The sequence below is a fragment of the Micromesistius poutassou genome (assembly GCF_964030765.1).
Source record: "Micromesistius poutassou genome assembly, chromosome: 17".
NCBI lineage: Eukaryota > Metazoa > Chordata > Actinopteri > Gadiformes > Gadidae > Micromesistius > Micromesistius poutassou.
In genome coordinates this window covers 6,819,276-6,841,409 of record NC_140287.1, presented here as the reverse complement: position 1 = coordinate 6,841,409, position 22,134 = coordinate 6,819,276, and the positions used below count along the sequence as shown (strand labels likewise).

At 49.5% G+C, this 22,134-nt stretch overlaps 1 protein-coding gene across 3 annotated transcripts in view; it reads left to right on the top strand.

The window, feature by feature from the left end:
* The window catches only part of tiam2a (TIAM Rac1 associated GEF 2a), an 81,418-nt gene that overhangs the window by 34,944 nt on the left and 24,340 nt on the right, over positions 1–22,134 (top strand). For all 3 annotated transcript variants that reach the window (XM_084481930.1, XM_084481931.1, XM_084481932.1), the window contains exons 4-15: positions 2,214–2,721; positions 3,724–3,896; positions 4,973–5,197; positions 9,380–9,565; positions 9,985–10,140; positions 13,431–13,481; positions 17,970–18,152; positions 18,895–18,999; positions 19,404–19,482; positions 19,618–19,707; positions 19,844–20,065; positions 21,808–21,881. In XM_084481930.1, coding sequence (XP_084338056.1) covers positions 2,214–2,721; positions 3,724–3,896; positions 4,973–5,197; positions 9,380–9,565; positions 9,985–10,140; positions 13,431–13,481; positions 17,970–18,152; positions 18,895–18,999; positions 19,404–19,482; positions 19,618–19,707; positions 19,844–20,065; positions 21,808–21,881 — 2,052 coding nt within the window. The remainder of the gene's footprint in view (positions 1–2,213; positions 2,722–3,723; positions 3,897–4,972; positions 5,198–9,379; positions 9,566–9,984; positions 10,141–13,430; positions 13,482–17,969; positions 18,153–18,894; positions 19,000–19,403; positions 19,483–19,617; positions 19,708–19,843; positions 20,066–21,807; positions 21,882–22,134) is intronic.

Below are 22,134 nucleotides of genomic sequence, written 5' to 3'. Positions count from 1 at the left end.
CATGTGTTAGTGCTTAGCTGGTTTTGGGAGCAGACAAGGACCTGCAGATTTACCTCCTATGTTGTGCGCACTTAATGCCTGATTGGAAAGCAGAGAAAAGAGCCTTGTTTATTAGCAGCTCACCTTCAGACCTCTCCCCCAGAAAAAGAGGCGTTCTTCTGAGATGATCATAAGAAATGCACCACTCCTAAACCCGTAAATACGCAGTGATTCATAGTCAAAGCCTAGGCCTCGGTAACAAACCGTCATTAGCCACACTCTATTTTTAGAGATAAATGCACCGTTTTGAGGGAATCATCAAAAGAACGTTTTCTTAGTGGGAATTTCCATGTGAGCCTGACATAACCTAAATCAGGGCTGTCGCCTGTGGAAGGAGGCCTTGGGCTTTTTCTCTTCCCCGCTGCCATAATCGTCCTAATGTCTGGATTCCCTCAGTACCGGCCGGCCTAACCCCTGTGGTCGTATATCTCCTAGTCCGGGTCCAGGTCACACTGTCTCATCCGGTGGACCTGAACCAGGAGAAGCTCAGGCTCTTGCTCCCCTCCACCTGCACTGCAGGTCTTCTGTTGTCTTATGGGCCCAGAGGTCAGTGCGTGACCTCAGAGCCAAAGAGCCGTGGCCTGCAGCTTGTTAAAAACATCTGGATGAGGATAAGAAGAAGGAAGGAAAAACAGACTTAATTCCCAAGTCGGCGTCTCTCGTCTGCATTTTCCTGCTGCCACATTGATCTATAAATATATATAAGAAGGGTTTGAGTGCGGTATTTCTTCCTATCCTGGGGAATGAGGTCATTGGATACCGAAGGCAAAGTATCAGTGAAGGAGCAGAAGAAGAACCGGCAGGGTTGAGATGAGGTGATTTAATGACGAGGAATAATAGTCATGAAGTAAGAAGCAACCAACAAAAACAAGACGGTGAAGGAATCAATTCCTCCCTTCATCGAGATGAAGGGAGTTATTTTCATTGTTGCCAGGAGAGAATCAATGCAGCAAAACCTTGTTAAAGAGAGGTTGTCTCTCATTAGCCGAGAGAGAACCTGATTCCATCAAGTGGTCTTCTGGGGAACCGTCAAACCCCCCGCAGGCCTCAGATGACGTGAAATCAACCGTGCCTCTGTGTTTTCTCCACACTTGGGTCCAATCACCAGCAATTTGGCCCAATTTCTCAGTCCAACAGCCGTAGCAAACAATCCCAGCTTCTATTGTGCACTTTTAAGTGGAGCTGTGAGTAGTGTTAAGATTTCAAGTTAAAGTTGAGCCTGATCAAAGCCCATATCGTTGTTGTCATACAGTTATGTTTTCTGTTTGAACGATTACGAATAGTCAGCGGCTAAGGTGCTCCAACCTCAAACAGGAAGTTCAGCTTTTAAGCCCTGCTGTCCTCAGCCTAATTGTACCTATCCTGGAGGAACAGACACACTTCCTGCTTCTAAATGCAGGTCCTAAATGCAGATATCCAATCCTCTGTATTCAAGGAAAGTTGCCTTGGAGGGAATTGTCCTGAAGCAATTATGTTGTTGGATATGGTTCATTGAACAAAACATGTAGCAATCTACATCCTTGAAAGCCGTTTTGATCTGAGCCACGTCAGCGTGGGCTTTCCATTGCCGTTTGAATGAAATAAGGACATCTCCCCCCTTATAAACACAACATACGTAAACATGCCGGGTGTTGATTGCCATGCCTGCTCTGCCTGCCTTTATGTGATGTTTCTATATTGGTACTGGTAATGAAACCGTACATTATTCTTTATGCTGTATCAATGAAAGCTAATCCCAGGGCTAAAAGGCAGTCTTTATGAAGTCGTAAACGGTTGTAAATGATGTGCCAACGCCAGAATCACTTTGCACCTTTAGCGCAAGACATTCCACCTTTTATTAAAGTGCTTACTGGAAGGGTACACCATCAGAAACATGGAACAAGATATGATAAGATAAGTATATGTATACTCTGTTGTGTCACTCTCTGTTGTGTCACTCTCTGTTGTGGCTTCACCTTTATTCTCTTTTCACACATTTGTCGCCTCTGATACTTTTTTTATTTTTACTTCCTGTGGCCTGTGTACAAACCACTTCACACAGAACTACTGTTCTACTTCCCGATCCACTGTTGTGGCTCTGCTCTGAAGCCTCTGCTTCTGTCTCCAGTGTGTCACTCTCCTCTCACCCTGTTTTCCTCCACCCCCCCCCCCCCCCCCTCCTCCCCCCCCGACAGGAGCAGAGGTACAAGGAGCCCAGCGAGGCCTTCGACAGCGGCGTGGACGGCCTCACCGCCGACACCAGCTCTCCCTCCCAGGTCTCCAGCCTGCTGTGGTTTCCGGGGGCCTCCCGGGCTCAGTCGCAGGGGGCCCTCCACCAGGCCACCGGCGACGCCGTCCGCCAGAACATCTACGAGAACTTCATGCGGGAGCTGGGCGAGACGGGGGTCAGCCGGCGGAGCGGGAGCGGCGGAGCGGGCGAGAGGAAGGAGGCGTCCACTGGTACAGCGGAGGACGATGACGACGACGAAGAGGAGGAGGAGGACGAGGACGAGGAGGAGAGGAGCAGCAGCGAGTCGCCCCAGGGCTCGCTGGAGCAGCTGGACCTGCTGTTTGAGAAGGAGCAGGGGGTGGTGAGGCGCGCCGGGTGGCTCTTCTTCAAGCCACTCCTCACCCTGCACAAGGACCGCAAGCTGGAGCTGGTGTCCCGCCGCAAGTGGAAGCAGTACTGGGTGACCCTGAAAGGTGAGCAGGCTGGATTCCTCCAATAACCCCTCCTCTCTGCAGTAAGACTAGACAGTGTGGAGGAGCTTGCTTCACCACTGGTTCCCAAAATCATTGTCATAGTTACCGCATAGTTTGCCTGAGGAAGGATATTCTCATAAACTCAATATTACATAAAAGGAGAGCCTCTTATTGTATCAGGTTAAAAAGGCATTCGGATCCCTGGCCATGATGTTATATTTGCTGTTGCTAGAGCCTCTATCCTCCCTCGTTACCCTAAGCGCTTAGAAGGAATTAGGCAGTTGCATTACTGGCCGAAATGGATAAGCATGTGTTTGTGTGTATTTGTGTACACGTGTTGGCACTTGCAATCCGGGAGTGCTCATGCGCCTATAGATGAGCACACATAACCCAACAACCTCATTTGAAGCATTTACTGTCGAAAACATCTGAGATTTATCAGCCAACGAAGGCCAGCACTGACACCGCAAGGACATTCTGTTCATGTTCAGGATTCCAAGCGCTGGCCATGCTTCAGAGCCAACATGACGCAAACATAAGTTGTACAATTATTTAAAGGATTACTTTTCAAAGATCTTATGTAACATGCCAGTGTAATAATGCCTGGTATCTGTATTGGAAAATATATGAACAGATCTCCCAGGCCCCCAAACAAACAATAAATTCAGTGATCCGCAATTGTATACACATCCATCCTGGTGAAACAATGAACACAAAAACTAAAAGCAAAATACATTTTCAAATATTCTGAGGAAAATCCTTTTGTACTTAACACGTTCCCTTTCTTTTCAGTTTCTCTTACTCTCTGTGATCAAATGTAGGGGATGTGTTGTCTGGAACTATGGAAAGAACATGAGATACCTAATCAATCCCAGACTGGAATCTAGGGAATTTCAGGAAGGTCAAAGCGCGATTGTTTGCGTCTTTAAAAAAACCTTTACTCTTCAAATGCACCCCCCCCACCTGGTCTCTAACCCTCCCCTCTTTTACCTGTCACCCCAGGGTGCACGCTGCTGTTCTACGAGACCTACGGGAAGGTGTCCCCGGAGCAGGAGGGGTCCCCGCGCTACGCCCTGCTGGCGGAGGACAGCGTGGTGCAGGCGGTGCCCGAGCACCCCAAGAAGGAGAACGTCTTCTGTCTCAGCAACAGCTACGGAGACGTCTACCTCTTTCAGGTGAAACCCCCCGCTAGCACAGCTTCTCCTACCAAAGTCACTCATTCATAAGCTCCCCCCATCCGTTTGGGGGCGGCCACTTATCCCTGATGTATTTTATATTGCCAGTGTCTGGTCGTGTCATGAGCAAGTAGTGCCTTGCTCTGTTTTCGTGTTGTCATGGTCCAAACGCGCAAATGAAAAGCAGAAGCCTAGATGTTTCGGACATGACGTGTGGCTGTGCTTCTGTGGTCTGGCTTTGATAGACGGTGCCTCCTACGTGCACGTCGGCCTTCTTTCAGAGCGATCGCTATCATAACCCGTGTAGGCCTTTGTAAACCCTGTCAGACGACATAGCGCAAACAATTGAAGCAGGCCTTGAAGGTCACTGCCATCTCATCTGATAAACTGCTTCTATGAGGCGGCATTTAGAACAGTCCCAGTCGGGTGTAACGAGAAGCAGAGTGTGTTGCCGTTGACGTGATCTCCAATGCAGGTGGGAGAAAAGGGAAGGGAGGATAGAAAACTAATCTTTTTTTGGAGCACAGGCCCTGCTTGTGGCCTGTGAGTCATGAGCACAGTGAGGGAGCACATGGGGTGATCTCACCGGCTGTGTGTTCGGAACGGGAATGGATTGATAGAAGAACTACCTACCATGTCAACTCGGAAAATAACATACCAAACATACCAACACGCAGCCAATCATGTTTACGCCCTCAATAAAACCCCACAACGTCTAACCTCGTCCGAGGAAACACCAAGGACAGCCGCGATACCGACCGGCGACGACCTTCACGGCATTCAGCGCTTCAATCATTTGACCTTGCCTCTTAGACCTCGGAGCAGAGAGAGAAGAAGCGTAAACCGCGGGACTTGCTTAACAACCAAGTGAAGTGTATGTAGAGGGGGTGTCTCATTTGTTACATATTTATTATACTGTTATACTAATTATTCTTCTTTTTACAGCTTTGATCAGGAGTGGCACCTTGAATTTCATTGTGTTAATACTCTGTATTCAATGCCAACGACATTAAAGCTTCTATTCTATTCTATCTAAACCTCCTGCCTTCCCTCCCCTTACCGCCCTCCCGTCTCAGGCCAGCAACCAGACGGACCTGGAGAACTGGGTGACGGCGGTGCACTCGGCCAGCGCCTCCCTGCTGGCCAAGCGGCAGGGCAAGGAGGACACGGTGCGCCTGCTGCGCAGCCAGGTGCGCGGCCTGCTGCAGAAGGTGGACATGGACGGCAAGATGAAGAAGATGGCCGAGCTGCAGCTCACGGTGGTGGGCGACCCCAAGAACCGCAAGGCCATCGAGAACCAGGTGAGTTCACGGTCGTCCCTGATTGAGAATGGTGTGTATGTGCTCGGTGGATTTGAGTTATGTTGTGTATTGACCGGAACGGTTTAAAGGTCACCTCGTGAACCTTATAGCCTTGGAAAGAAGGTAGTCTGGACCTTTTTTTTTTTCCCCTCCCGTTTTATCTGAGAGTTTGCCCTGGCACATATACTCTAGCTGAATGCCGTCATAATGCGGAAGCTTTAACTCTATTCAACGTGCTCCCTGTTACTCGGTCTGACTTGATTATAAAACGTACAGACAGGAGAAAGAGGTTGGTTGTTTTGCGGCCCTGAGCAGCGGAGCGGGCTATCAGGTAACTGTCACTACTTTGACAGTTGGCTGCTCAGTACAATTATAAAAACTGTACACTCCTATAAGGCTAAGTTCAACAGTGTTCCGTGCCGTTATCAAAATATATATTTATATATGACTGATATATGACTGATAGGGAAAATTATGGAAAATCTACTTGTTGTAGATTTTTTCACTATTTTTGTACTTAATTATGTTGTATTATCTAGCACCACTGTAGTGAACAAAGCAAAAGTGGGGTAGGCCCAGCGGCTGCTGGTCAATGCGTACTGGTGATAACTGCCGCTCCTAACGGGCTGTCCTAACGGCCAGCCGCAAACAAATAGCGTTTGCGCTCATTGGCAACGACGGATGGGCCTCTGACCTTTAGGTAAACAACTCCCTCCTTTTGATGTAAGGACAATTGCATTGTGGGAAGGGGGTGAAACTGCGTTAAAAGGCTCAGTGAAACTGCATTCAGGACTCACTCTGCTAGATAGGAGACCGGTGTAGGCATACTTTAAAATAGGTACGTTTTTTCTTATTTAACTATTTTTCTTTTTTCCATTGAGAAGTCTCATCTGTCCTAGACCCGATATCTCATAAAAAAAACGTCCAGGACACTGGGCTGCACCTGATCCTCCCCGGTCCCGCGCCCACAGCGGCGCCGCACACAGCACGTCGGGCGCGGCCCATCCACACACACTCAACAAGGTGCTCCACTTATTGGGATCCAGACGGTGCCGTCAGGGCGGCACAACGTCTGTCTGTTTGTATTTTATCTTTCTGGAGTGGGAGGGGGGGCTGGAGGGGGGGGTTTTGAGGCGGAAAAACATAAGTGGCCTAAACGCTGTGGCCCCCAAGACGCTGTGGCTCAGCAGTTGGGGGGGGGCTGTGAGGGGATGGGGAAGGGGGGCCGCTGGGACTCCGGGGAGCAGCCAGCTCCCATGCCATCAGATGGCGGTTCCAGATGTTTCCTGGTAATGGATTCTCAACGTGCATAATCCTCCTCTTCCTCCGCCTGCAACAGGCAGCCTAGAGGGGAGGGGGTGGGGGGGGTGGGGGGGCAGGCTGAGCCTTAAGAGCCAGCCAGCGCAGCGCCGTGCTCTGGCCTCGACGCAGCTCAGAACCCGACCACAGGCGTGCTGCTCCTCTAGACTTGGAGATCAGGGGCAGGGACAAGGACTTTGGCCTACTTCATCACCACTCAGCTGCCCCCTGCCTCTCCCTGCTCCCCCAATCAGGCGTCTCTGATTAGAGTAGGTCTCAATTGTTTTTTAAGAGCGGAGAAGTGGGGTTTTGCATGGAAGGAGAATGCACGCAGACTAGACTGCTACACTGTTGTATATCGTACGTTTATGCAAGGCTTTATAGAAGGCTAGTTGAGTTTGTGTCAAGACTCAGTTATTGTGTGTGTGTGTGTGTGTGTGTTCTACACACACTAGATGCGCAGGCGGAGGGGGGTTAGGGGTTAAATCTGGTTCCAACTAGCCGGTTAAATCTGGTTCCAACTAGCCGGTACGCTAAGTCAAGGCAAACGGCGAGACAAGCGGCTGTGGGACCAATGACAGGGTCAGGGCGAAACCGAGCATGGCTGGACCTCTGATAAGCATGCCCTGAGACGGATGATGGAGCTAAAGGTCTCTGCCTGACTGCTGGGTGGCGGGGTAGTTTCCCAGCACTGAGAGGGGACTACTTTGATCTCTCAACCACCTCCCCCCCCCCAAACCTTGACCCATGTTTACCGGAATCTGCACGAGCAAGACTTCTTTCTGAAGTTCGCTGCCCTTTGTGTGCACACACACACACACACACACACACACACACACACACACACACACACACACACACACACACACACACACACACACACACACACACACACACACACACACACACACACACACACACACACACACACACGTACACATGATCGAGTTGCATTAAAAAAGGGTTATCATGCATTAGAGTGCTCTCTCTTTGGCAGATGCGAGAGTGGAGAGGTAAGAAGAGATGAGCATCTATCGATGGAGGGACAGTGTTCCCGCTCCACCTAATGGATCTGAAATTAAACTTTAATACTTTGTCTTTCCAGCCCAGATGGGGAGTGTCAGATGGGGAGAGTGCATTAACACATAGCTGCCAAACAACACAATTTTACAGACGTTACTACTTCTATATGTCCTCTCACAAGAGTCATTTGAAAACTGGAGCATATCCAATGCATTTCCTTTCATATGCCATGGTTATATACAGGGGTACTTGACCTTATGCGACTACTCTCCTTGATGCTTGAAGTCTACACTTTTTGTGGCCTATTGCTATGGTTCATCCACTATACCTTCATACATAAAACGGTCCATCATACAACTCTTGTGACCAGTGCAGTGGATTGTAAGATTAAATTTATGGACAAGGTTATGTGGGTTTTGGCATAGTTAAACTATTCCCTACTGTTTTACTTACTGGGAATTACTGGCAAAACATTCAGCAATCATTATGTGATGGTTCAGTATTAGCAGCTAATACTTTATTCAAACTCCCCCCTTATGTTCTCATGCAACCACGTATTCTCAACCTATGGTGTGGAAACGGGAGGTGCAGCTTGGTAAGGGAGACCAGATGGGACAGCTGTGCATTAGGGCCAGTATGTCGGGGGTACCTGGACCATAGCTCCGCATAACGTGGACCTTTTTCTTCAACACAGGGTTTCACGGGGTGTTTGGACACACACACACACACACACACACACACACACACACACACACACACACACACACACACACACACACACACACACACACACACACACACACACACACACACACACACACACACACACACACCTCCCTCTGAGTCATTCCCAGCCATCACTGGAGACTGATATTAGATTTTATTGAGAGTTAATAGGACAACTCTACAGGGTGCAGCATCATTTATTTATATTGTGGGTAAATTATGGCATAGTGCTGCCTAATCCCTATTAAACCTGGCTGTTTTTAGGGCTGTATACATGAGATGTCCTCATTACATTGTGGGTCCCATCAAAAGGGGGAAGATTCTTCTGCTTTACAAGCTGGGAAAGCCAGAATGGTGCATGTGTTCATGAGATGGTGTGTGTGTATGTGTGTGTCTGTTTAAGTGCTCTAGTGCGCGTTCATGTAAATCCCCCTGGGATTAACGACGGTGGTCTGTGTTGTGTCATTGTGCCCCGGGTAGACGTTTTATTATTGATAACCCAGGATTACACATCACACACCCACACACACACACACACACTCCTCCCTTAGATACACCATCACTCCCCCCCCCCCCCCCCACCATCAACATCTCCCTGCAGCCATCCACATCTGTAAGCAATCGCTGCTTGATGGAATGCAGTCCCCTGACCTCAAGCCACCCCACCCCCCTCTATATGACGACCTTACAGCGCCAACCGATGACTCCTCACCCCCATCACCCCCAGCCCCTAACCATCTCCATCAGTGCTTGCTGTATTCCATAGTGTGGAGTGTGTGTGGTTGACGGCTGGTTGAAGCAGCCTCACCTGGCCCGAGTCAGGCTGATTCGGGCCAGGTGAGGCTGCTTCAACCAGCCGTCAACCACACACACTCCAAGCATGTGAACTACATCTATTGGAAGAATAACGTTTTGTGGGAAACAACTGGACAACTCTTAAAGTCTCAATCGCCCTTTGACCTCCTTGAACCTCCCTTATTTCCTGTCTGGGATTGATTAGGTATCTCATGTTCTTTTGCCTCGTCCCAGACAACACATCCCTCACATTTGATCACAGGTGGGAGAGTGAGTGACGGCTTCCTCCACACCAACAACTCCCACACTAATCTCAACTCTGCGTGGTCTCGCCCTCAGATCCAGCAGTGGGAGCAGAACCTGGAGCGCTTCAACATGGACCTGTTCCGCATGCGCTGCTACCTGGCCAGCCTGCAGGGCGGGGAGCTGCCCAACCCCAAGAGCCTCCTGGCCACCGCCGGCCGGCCCAGCAAGGCCGCGCTGGGACGCCTGGGCATCTTCTCCGTGTCGTCCTTCCACGCACTGGTGAGGAGCTCTGGCACGCTACGCACACGCTACACAGACACACACTCAGACGCACACACAGACACACACACGGAGGCATGAAGACAACAGAGGGCTGATGAATGGGTGGGAGTTCTGCTGTGGCTTGTCCTTGTTTCATTTCCGAAGCTTAAATGTAAATCTCTGGGTTTGCAAAGCCGGGCTAAAGCGAGGGAATAATAGGAAGAACCTAAACACAGAGCTTCCAGAGACTGTACTTAGCTTTAAGAGGATAGGTGTTGAAATTAAACATTTTGGGGGGGATTTTTCTTTTGCCCACTTTCACGATATAACATTGGAGTTGTAGCAAAGCTTTTCCCATGGACCGGATTATTCTACTCCTTTAGCAGCAGCAGCTTTTGAGACACGGTGACTGACTGAGCGTTGTGCGTTCGGACCAGATCTGTTCGAGGGACGAGGCCACGCTGAGGCGGCGGCGGAGGAGGAGCTCCGTGACGCTGGCGTCCCGGCAGCGCAAGCGAGGCCTCTTCTCGTCTCTGAAGGGCCTGGACAACCTCACCCTGAGAGGCCGGGACAAGAGGCCCTCTGTGTCCCAGGTACGGACGTCGAAATGTACACACACACATCCAGGAGTGTAAACGGGGGTCTCATTTATGTTCCCCGGTGCACGCACGCGACACGCACGAGGAGGAGAAGGACGGGTAAAGCGTGCCAGTGTGCATTTTACACGCAGTCGCATTACACCGGCGGTGCGAATGCATCGTATTTACTGCCAGCGCAACACATGAGTTCATTGCTTGCTTACATGAGTTCATTGTCTTGTCTGCAACGAGCGGCAAAACCCCTGTGTGCTGGTTGCAGCCATGTTGACCCCGTTAGGCTTTTTTTGAATCAATTAGAAACACATTGCGAGTCCCCCCCCCCCCCCCCCCCCCCCCCAACCCCTCTAAATGCTAGGCTCCCATCTTTGGGAACACTGTGGGACATTCCAAACGCAGGTGGGGGAGGGGGGTAATCTTCCTCAGGTTAGTAATTAAACTCATCATGCCGGATGGTTATTTATTTTGGTTGGAGTCCCCCCCCCCCACCCCCCAGGTAGGACCTCAGGACTTCTAGGAGTAAGCCTGCTCCACTTAGGGCTTTATATGAGGATCTCTGTCCTGGGAAGCACTCCTTTTCCCATCCTCGGGAGGATCATTCGACCAAGCTCTTTTTAAATTAAGTTAGACCGTATGTTTCTGTAATGGCAGATTCACAATATAGGGTTAGTATTGACAGTTGACGCATTCGACGACCCCAGTGCACCTCTTTTTCAGCCACAATCTCATCCGGTCTGGGCGTCTGCGTGTGCGCGTGTGGATGTGTGATTCAGGTGCTGTCTCCCAGCATTCGAAGACAGCTTAGCTCTGAGTGCGTGCCAGCAGTGCGTCTCCCAGCTGGTCGGGACTGAATGTGTCCTGCTAGTGCTTGGTGGCAATGCAGCCCAGTCATGAATTATTAAGAACCATATGTGGTTCATAGCAGGCTCTACTCTCACCTCAGTCCCCGGCGGCTAACCAGCAGATGGTCAACCTAACAGGTTTAAATATTCCCCTGCCTTTGCTTTGGTTTTCTTTTTTTTTCCCCATTTGTTTAGTGTTCTCATTGGGATCAATCATCAATTTTCTTATCTAATGGAAGCTAATGGATACATGCTAATGGCAAGCAAGTGCTTCAAGATAATTCTCCCACTTTGCACCTGCTGTGTCTTTTAACTTTTTTCTCTCACGCCACTATATAATCACTTTCAATATAAATTTGATTAATGTGTTGAAGAAAATTTATGAAATTATGGCTTCTTTTTCTTGAAGATTTAGTTGCAATACGTGTCTGGAATAGTGTAACCAGGAAATAAAGATGTTTTTGTTCACAAAACTGATAGATCCAGTGAAATAGTTCAAGTTCAATATTCTTGTGTGCCACAGGTTTCGTATAATATATTTAAACCGTCCATCGTGCCAAACACAAAATGAAAAACATTTTGCAAGGTTTATCTCAACATTTATTCCACACAACACCATTTCGCCAGGCACTATTCCATTCCATCGAGGCACTCATCACTCAGCTTCAAGCTCACGATAGTAGATTCACAGACCGTCACTTTGTGTGACCTTATATGGCCCATGTTCCTGCTCTCTGCAGCACAGATGTGTCAGGTGTCTGAGTGGGATTTGGATGGAGCCCAGGCTGTTGCTATCACTGTTCCTCTCATGTCCATGTTCAGTGCCAGATGTGGACACCCCTACTGCTCCACGCCCCCCAAAATGTTTTAACCTTGGTATTATATGAAACGCTTTGTCCTCGAACATTCTCACCCTTCTCCTTGTGGTGTTTCATCATCGTCAGCCATCTTGTGCGACGCTTTGCCTGTCACTTCTCTCCACGTCTCACTCATTGAATCTGTCAAGCGTGTTGGATACCAAAAAACGCTGTCATCGACCTTCCCTGTCTCTCCATTTATCGGCCTCTCTCTCTGTCTCTCTCGCTCTCTCTCTCTGCCTCCCTCTGTCTCTGTCTCTCTTGATTTATCCGTCTCCTTTTCTATCTCCCTGCCTCTTTGTCTCGCTCTCTCTCTCTAGCTCACTATCCGCCCCTCTGTCGCTCTCTCTATCTCGCTATCTGCCCCTCTCTCTCTCTCTCCTTCTCTCTATCTCTACCTCACTATCTGCCTCTCTGTCTCTCTCTCTATCTCGCTGTCTCCCTCTGTCTTTCTTTCTCTTTTTCTTACTACCTCTCTTGCTCCCTTTTTCTTAATGCCTGCCTCTCTCTCGCCCAACTTGTTTCTCTCAGCGTTTACAAGCGGTCTACATCCCCCCCCCCTCGACCATCCCAGCATGCCTCTTTCTTCCCACATAGTCTCCAAGATACTGACTCATCCGTGTGTCGACATATAAACAAATCCCATTTAGCCTCCCATAATCCAACACTCTCTATCCCAACCGCCCGATCAGTGTCTCCCTCCCCCATCCCTCCCTCCGTAGCTCCATCTCCCCCCCCTGCGCCTCTCATTCCATTTTCTCCCCAACAAAGGTAAACGTTGTTACCTTGACAACGGAGGAGGCATGAGCGGTGGGAAGTAGGCCAAAGTAAAGGACTGGGGGATTTGCTGCTGATGTGGGGTTAGCTAAAATGGTTCTAAATTTAGCTTTAGGGCTTTCACTGCAAGGCGTCGCTATTTCCGTCGGGTTTATAAATATACCTCTCTGGGAGGGAGAGAGGAACCAGGTTGTAGTTCAATACCAGTGGATCACTGGTGCTTCAGGTGGTGTGTGTGTGTGTGTGTGTGTGTGTGTGTGTGTGTGTGTGTGTGTTAGATTGTGTGATTGTGGGGCTGGGGAGCGATGTTTTTCATTTTATCATCGTGGATAATAAAATCGTCTGGTTTTGAGATGGACTGGTGAAGCTCTCCTTCTCTCGCCACCACCTCTTTCATCTCTCTGCCCACAGGCACAGGCGAAACACACACACACACACACAGTCAAGACACACACAGACAGGCACAGTCAAAACACACACAGGCACAGGCAAAACACACACACACACACCACACCACACCACACCACACCACACACACACAGCACAGGCGAAACGCACACGGGCGCACACGCACACACACACCCTATTACAACCTCTGGACCATCAAAGCCTGCAGAATCCATGTGGTAACTCTATCAAAGCTCTGCCGGCGTAGGTTCTAATTAGCTGGTATAATAGCAGCGTATGCATGTGCGTGTGTTTGTCTGATATTGTGTTGCCGCAGGTTGCCGGGTGCTTAATTACATCTGAGTCACGGTGTGGGGTGCCCCCATGTCTGTCTCACCGTCTGTCCGTCTGTCTTTTGTTCCAGATCTTCGAGAGCACCAGCGGAGGTCAGCCCTACTGCCTTCCTCCAGCGGAGGTGAGAACCAGCTCATTATTATTGGTGCAGCGCTCTTGTTACCAGTCTAATGAATTAATGAAATGGACCCAAACCTAACCGGAGATGGGTTTTTTTCAGCAGATGCAGGAGCTTTCCTTCTCTCATGTCGACCTCTTCAGTCTTTCATGGCTTTTGATAGCAGAGTGTGTAATGACATTCTTCAAACGCATGCACACGCCCGCCCACACACACACGCACATGCTGTGTGTGTATGTGTGTTTGCCTGGTGTGCAAAACGTACGTGCGGCACACACAGTGGTGTTCGGTATTACTCCAGCGGGATCAAAGCACATGTTCCTTTTATCTGTTTATCTGCAGGTGTCAGGCAAAGCGGCAGACAGCATGCCTAAAGGGATTTGTTTCACCTAGTGGAAACCAAGTTAAAATATACCATTTAAATGCAACCTTAAATGACGTGTGTGTGTGTGTGTGTGTGTGTGTGTGTGTGTGTGTGCGCTTTTCACTGTTTCACTGTTTTTCCATGTGAATTTGTGGCGCATGATGTGTTCAGTCTGAGAGGGCAGACCAAGTAACAAGTAGGCCGGTCTGTTTCATGGATGTGTGTACACACACTCTCTGGTCTCACAGAGCGGTCGTTGTCCCGCTCTTCTACTACCAACCGCCAAATTTCCACGTCCTACTAGAAGGCCATTTTGTTTTTTGCTCTCGCGGTTTGCCACGCTTAAAGTCGGCCACAGTTCTGTTAAAGTACATGTGGCCACAGCCCTATCTGCTCTTGTCGAAACTCGTGAGAGTTTCAACCGCTTAGTTTATGTTTTCGCTTTTTTGATACCCCGCCCCTACCCGTTAGAGCGGGGTATTTACTTAAGAGTCTGTGAGCTCCGCTCCCGCATGACTTTGCAGGATTTAAGCGGCGCAGACTGTGACGTAAACAAGCAGTAGCTCTGAGGATAATGATGTCATGTCTCTTCTTTACACAGCTTAATGTCCCTTTGAACATGTTGCCTTCTCCTCCAAATTGGACTTTGTTTTGGCTATTTTCCCCCTGAGTCAGAATGTGTATCCCGGCCCTGGGATCCCTGTTGATGTGCGAGGGATTAAGAGTCCTTCAAAGTAGTGGAGTGGAGAGAGATGGTAGAGAGACATAGGGTGAGACTGAGAGAGAGTGTTGACGAGGCTGTATCGATCTCTGTTCCTGCGCGGCGTCACGCTCCCTGCGCGGCGTCACGCTCCCTGCGGTTGCCGTGATCCTCCCTTGAATGCCTCAAATCCCCTTGACGACTCCATCAGCCAATCATCTTGCCCTAATGCCTGAAAGTAGAGTCAAGTGAAGGGCATGCACATCTTGTGGTGTGTGTGTGTGTGTGTGTGTGTGTGTGTGTGTGTGTGTGTGTGTGTGTGTGTGTGTGTGTGTGTGTGTGTGTGTGTGTGTGTGTGTGTGTGTGTGTGTGTGTCAAGCAATGCAGAAGCAGACCCATGCCTGTGGCGTATCATTAATTAGCATGTATGCGTGCAGTGGAGGTATCCATCCAGGGGAACTGTTCAGTCTGTCATTGGCTTAACCCACTGGGGTGTAGGAGTCACGGTCTTGCCGTCACCCTGCCTCCTGATGATTTCTGCATAATGTGTGCAGCGTCTGTAGGGGATTGGGAACAGGGCTGAATCTTTTAACCACTGCTGGCCCTTGGGGTCCCCAGCTATAATCCTCTATGAATACAGTAATATTCGTTCACAACCCTTTTCACAGACCCCGGGCAAACCAGCAGCTCAATTAGTTTTGACGCCTCATTTATGCACCGAAATATATACGGAAATGAAATGTTCAGACCATGGCAGTGAGGGTCAGACTTTTTGTGACTTTGTACTCGCCGTTCTTAAAAAACGAGAGTTATGCTAGTTTGTTTTTGTGGACAGCCGGGACTGGCAGTAATGTAACCAATCTAACCCTGAGTGAGCTTATAGGCTAACCATGCATTGAGACCGGTTTGTTACGCGTATACTTCTGTAACTATGGCATTTATGTTCCACACTTCCTACAATGATCCACTGCCCATGAGCTCTGCTCTTTGTGAACACTTTGACCCCAAACCTGTCTAATGTTGAGGCTAAGGGGAGAGCCACTGATCCCCAAATGGGGGGGGGGGGTAGATGTGTGTGTGTGTGTGTGTGTCAACCCATGCCTAAAAGAGGAAGTCTGTTGGTGTTTCAAGGAAATGAGGCGTGTATCGCCTTTTAACCGACCTAGCAGGAAATGAGTGAGCGAAAATGACCCATGACTAGTATAGCCTTGCTTGTTAGTCAGTTCTTAGTCGCACAGTTGCTAAGGTCCTTTCCAGACAACACTGTCTTATTTATTTTATTCCGCCATGGTCACCAAATGTCTGTAACCTCACAGTCCATCTTTAGAATCTACCGGGCGGGGCCCCGCACGTTTGTGATTATTTCCATACACTGACCAGAGAAAGACTAGACTCTTCCACGCACTCTCGCATACAACATGCTGCTTCTTATTTCCCCCCTCGTCCAGTGGCTAGGTAATTCATACACATACACACCTAAATCACACACACTCTCACACTCAGACACACACACAGGCGGATACCCAAGCACACCTTGTACACAGAGGGCTTGTTGAGGGTCTTGGCAGCGCTCAGTGGAACAATGCTCCAGGCAACCGTCGGACCGCCCAAAGCCCTCCCTGACCATGAAAGAGAGCACAGTGAGTCAGCCACCACGGGCCAATCGGATCCTCAGCCTCTCCAGCCACGCCACTTCTCCTCGGATCTGAAAAAAAATCATAGAGCGAGAGACGGATGAGAGAGGGATGGTGATCGTGGCTTCTACTTCTGTCCGTCCTTGCCCTAAATGTGTAGAGATGACCTCATGATTCCACACTTGTGTCAGAGACTGGTTGGTTTTTAGGCTTTTCCCAAAAATAGCAAGGAAAGTTGGGTTTTTTATAGAACATGGCGAGCCGTCGGCACGTGGCTTGTTTTGGCACCACTCGGATGTGTCGGTTAGCCAATGGGAGTCGGAATATCAGTTGGTTTGTTTTTGCCTAGTCACCCCTGGACCAAGGTGGAGCAGAACATTGGGTAGCTGTCCTCACCAGGAGGTGTGTCACGGAAGGTTGCTGAAGTCCACTGATGCGGTGTGTTTGTGGAGCCAGTGTTCCACCGCCTGAATCAAAGAGGGCTCAGTTTTACAGGTTAGGTAATTAATGGTCTCAGCAGTTGCAGAGGGGCCATGGGGGTAGTCATGTCTCTTTAAAAGTTCCTGTGAGGTAACCCGCCCTGTTTTTACAGACACATGGATCACACTCAACGTGTTGGACACACTCACTCACTCACACAGACACAGAGAGAGAGAGACACTCAATCACTCATCTGTTGTGGTCTAGCTCTGCCATTGAACGACTGCGGGGCACCTCGGTGGCCTGGCCACTAAGGCAGTCTGGACCTCTCCGGTGTGCTGCAGACGGTTCCTATATAACGGAATGCTTCTTCACGCAGTGAGCGTGGGTGTTCAGGACGCAGACCCCCTGGAGGTCTGTGGTCCAGCTTTGGCGTCTCCGCTAGCCCTCAAATGCAAAATGGTGACTCTCTCTCTTCCGCAGAGTCACACAGTCACAACCAGGAGACGCTTCTAAGTGGTCTTGTGGTGAAGGGGCTCCAGCGGTTAGCCACTGTTAACGGCCCTCCGTACCCCCGACCAAACCACACCGTTAATTGCCACATAGAAATGTTTTCACTTCAAAGACTCTCACTGATTTATTTATTTTTCCCTTTTTGTATGCTATAGCAGGGGGTTCGGCAATTATGTTCCATGGATGATCAAAGCACCCTACTAGCCTGTTCTTTATAAATACTTTACTCTTTGAGTACAATGGTCGTCTCCCCTTCTTTCCAGTAAACGGTGTGGTAGCCATTACTAGCTCATCTCAGATCAAGCAATAGCTAGATCTTAAGTTAAGTCTGAGTTGGGAGACTAGCCATTAGCCAATCTGTAACTGCAGCTGGTCATCTCAATTGTTAGAACCCAATGCTGATGCTTTGGAGGCAGAATTGTGGCACGTATCACAGAGGCTGCCGTGCACTTTTAACTTGCCAATAGTTCCGCAATCAGATCTCCAGCGTACAGCATGATTATAGACTATTTATGTGGCGTCTGCGTTGTCAAATGATTTTGTGAAAGGCCGATTGTGTGTGATGTCCACGCTGTTTGCCTAAGCCACCGTATCCAGGCACTGCATTTAGACTAATGGACTTGCATTGATTTGTTTGCTCTCTCACCCTCACCCCCCTCCCACCCCCGTCTCTGTCCATCTGTCTCTCTCGCTCTGTCTCTCTCTCTCTACATATCTCTGTCTCTTCCTCCTTCTCTCTGTCCCTCCTTCTCTCTGTCTCTGTCTCTCTCTCTGTGTCTCTCTCTCTGTTATTTCCCTCTCCACGCTGCCCCCTCCCTCCTCCTGTTTCTCCATCCTTCTCCCCCGTGCCCCGATGGCAGAGGCTGGACGTGCTGACCAACATCTACTCCATGTCGCCCCCCGAGGGTGGCGTCTGGGAGTGCAGCAGTGGCAGCGCTGGCAGCGAGGCGCTGGCTCATGTCCGCACGCCGGACGGTCTGACCCTCCAGCTGCCCATCAGGGGTGACCTCACCGCCGCCCAACTCCTGGCGTCGGCCTGCAAGGTATCAAACGCACCCAAGTCCACCCGAAAGCACCTCTGATTATACCTCAAAACTGCAGCGTTGCGGTTTGCCCTCTGTGTTTAGTTGACCTGAACAAGTAGGAAGGCTGAAATATTTTGTGTTTACTTATGCATAACAATGAACAACATAGCAACATTTTGACCGAACCAACGTTTTTTATAGTTTGCCTGCCTCTTCAAATGCAATATAACACTCGTCGGTTATACACGAGGCAAACAGGAATTGATTTATTGGACATAATTTGGGTGTTTCACTCATAGCCCAGAGCCATTTGTGTTCCACGAGCTAATCCACTCCTGCGCTGTGGAGAGGGTGATCTATGCACACGCACGGGGGGGCCACTCGTCTTGATTAAACAGTGAGCCCAGCCCTCCCTGACACCCGCCTGTGTCCAACAAAAGGGACTGCAACAAAAAGCACACAAAGCCAACCATATGTCATCATCACCTGACCCCGTCCTTTACTAATAGTATGCACACACACACACAGACGAGCACGCACACAAAACAGCCCCCTTTTTTTTTTCAAAACGCGCCTGGACCGCTTGAGTATTACAAATGGCTTCTTGTTACCTGGCGTGGAATCAATGAACAATTCGGCCGCTTCTGCTGAATTAGGCCCAGGCCGCAGCTGTCAGGGCTCTGTGCCGGTGTGTGACGTATCAATGTGTGTGTGTGTGTGTGTGTGGTACACTCACAGTGAGGCCTGTTTTGTGCTCCAGGTGAAGCAGCTGGACGCGGGACTGCACGGCCTGCGACTACACAGCCCAACGGGACGGGAGGAGGAGGGCCGGCTGCTGGCCCCGGACGAGCCCCTCCAGGATAATGTGAGCCGAGGGGCCTGATTTGTATTCATAGGGGCTATTTGCTGCTTGGTTGTTTAGCAGATACTTGCTGTGAATTCAGACGCATGTCCCTAAGGAGGGGTTTAGGTGTTGGGGCTATGCTGCGATATCGAACTCGGTACCTTTTTGGCTGGGAGTCAGATACCCTGAACAGTACGCTCCCCCCCCCCCCCCCCCCCCCATGATCACACAGACACACATGCACACAAACAGATACACACACACACACACGCACGCACGCACACAAATTAGTGTCCTCATTATTGTGCTTCATTACACGTCGTTTTCCCTCCCATGCTCTATCTTCCTCCCGCCCCTGTAGCTGGCGGCACCGTGTTTAGATCCGTCAACTCAGCTGTGCTCTGTGCTCTCCTGTCTCCTTGCAGATGTGCGATCATCTGGAGGTGGTCCCCTTGAACGTGTTCAATCTGCACATGAGGAGACCCAGTGGCACCGGGGACTTTGGTGAGTTGTCCGCTGCACAGAACCAAACCGAGGGGGGTGTGATCTGTTGAAGTATGTACCTGCAGCACTGCTGCGGCCGTCATGCAGCCGTCTGTCTGTCTGTCTGTCTGTCTGACTCTGCTTCCCGGCCACCAGGGTTCGCTGTGACGGGTCACATCGACGGGCAGAAGAACAGCAGGATCTTCGTGAATGAGGTGCTCCCAGACGGACTGGCCATCGACAAAGGTAAAGCGTCCGAAAATGACATGGCTCCATGACCGGCTCTTTCACTTCATGCAACATGCCTGGCTAAAACGTGTGTGTGTGTGTGTTGTGTGTGTGTGTGTGTGTGTGTGTGTGTGTGTGTCATCTTTCTCTCCAGGTCTGCGGCCGGGCGACGAGATCCTGGTGCTGAACGGTCGCTGTGTGTCGGGTCTGGACCTGGTGCTGATCCAGACGCTGTTCGCCGAGAAGCAGCTCAGTCTGAGCCTCAGACGGGACGTCCCGCCGCCCGCCGCCCCCCTTCACAACGCCTCCTCGCCCTCGCGGACCAAACTGGAAGTGCCGCACCCGCACCAGCACCAACGGGCCAAGTCCATCTCAGGTCCGTTGTGTAGATTTATCTCCATTAGATTTGCACTGCACGCACGCACGCACGCGCACACACACACACACACACACACACACACACACACACACACACACACACACACACACACACACACACACACACACACACACACACACACACACACACACACACACACACACACACACACACACACACACACCAAACATCACTGAAAACCCATTTGCTGTATGAACACGGTGACCTCAAAAACCTCTCCTTTCGTTAGACGAGGAGGAACATCACGTATTCTCCCCTTCCGGATCAGGTCAAGTGTGACTTCTTCACTTCCTCTTGAAGGCTAGTCACACAAACAACCCCTTATTAGTGGTTAAAAACAGCACAAGGGGCTAGATGACATTTCACAGCTCTATGTGTCATCGCTGCCTTGAGGCAGCATTAGATGGAGGCGGATAGAGAGAGCGAGAGAGCGAGAGCGGTGTAGGGGTGAACGCCAGCTCTGACCGGAGGTGGCTCATTAGTGGTGCCAATTTGCAGTCCAGTGTTGGCTCGTTTCGGGGCTGCATTTGCCCGTTTGAGGTAAATAGCAAGGTCACCGACGTGGCTAGATGGAATAAAGGAGGAAGACAAAGGCGATGGCAACCTGGTTGAGGAGCCTCTTTTCACCTTGCAAGTCCAGTCGCCTGTCATCAACGTCGGCCGGCCCCAGTTCTGAAGGTAGGCCGTGATCTGGCAAGGACCTTTAAATCGACGTGGGTTCGTGCATATTCATAGTCTGACATGGAAAGTGTCTGCTTATTCCCACAATCATTGCACGTGTCAAAGACGTCATTTTGCACAGCGATGCGTTTTTGTTGGGGAAAACTACAGTTGAAAGAAATCGATGATTTAACCCAGAACAGTAACCATGTAGGCCCCCTGAAGTTTCCCCCTCCTCCTCTAGAGGGAGCACTACCCCAGGCAGGCTCCTCAGCAGGCAAGAAGGCATTATCAGTTTACCCTGAAACACAACATATGAAGTGACTTTGAAACTCTCATATAGGACCGCTACTGCCATGTAATAAGAACATTTGTATTATAAATAAGATAATAAATAAATGAATAAGAATTTATTTATATTTATGTATAGATATCTATATATCTTTATATACCGATATTCTATTTATATATAATAACATGACACAGATTTACTTTCCATTTCCTTTCTACCCATTGTCATTCAGCCGTCTCCATAATTTTGTTCATGTAATAATGTTTCACATCTCAGTAATCATCTTCCATCATTGTTTCATTAGTGCTCCTTCTTCTTTATCATCACAAACCCATTTTCCAGCAATACCACCACCCATTCAGTTGTTCAATAACCGGGATGTTAATAATGATTTATATTTAAAATGAGCGTGGTTGGGATTGCAGCGACGGCACAAAAAATAAAAAATAATGAAATCATAATAAACCAAGCAGAAGTGCAACCTTCTGAGTTGCCGCCATGTGAAGCCAATGAAAACACTGATGATTGACAGGCGTAAACATGTTGACACACACAAACACACCATAGGGTCCGGGTTAATATACAGATACCTGAATTAACTCTCTCTCTCTCTCTCTCTCTCTCTCCCTCTCTCTCTCTCTCTCTCTCTCTCTCTCTCTCTCTCTCTCTCTCTCTCTCTCTCTCTCTCTCTCTCTCTCTCTCTCTCTCTCTCTCTCTCTCTCTCTCTCTCTCTCTCTCTCTCTCTCTCTCTCTGTGTGTGTCACAGATGTGCTGAGTGATGGTGTTGAATCCCTGGGCCTGGAGAATGGCTGCACACAAAGGCCTGTTCAACACAGCAAGGTAGGATGTGTGTGTGTTGGGGAATTAGCATTTCTTTCACAGAGTTGTCACATGGGTCCTCAATACAACACCAAGTGTGTGTGTGACTTGCCCCACAGACAGATAGACACACACGCATACATAAACACACACACAAACACGCTCACACTGTGATTATGGGTTAATCGCCCTGCTCAGATGTAAAAAAATGCAAATATCAGTAAGAGTTTATTAACGTTGGTCGTCACACATGTTGTGTTTTTTTGTGTAGCAT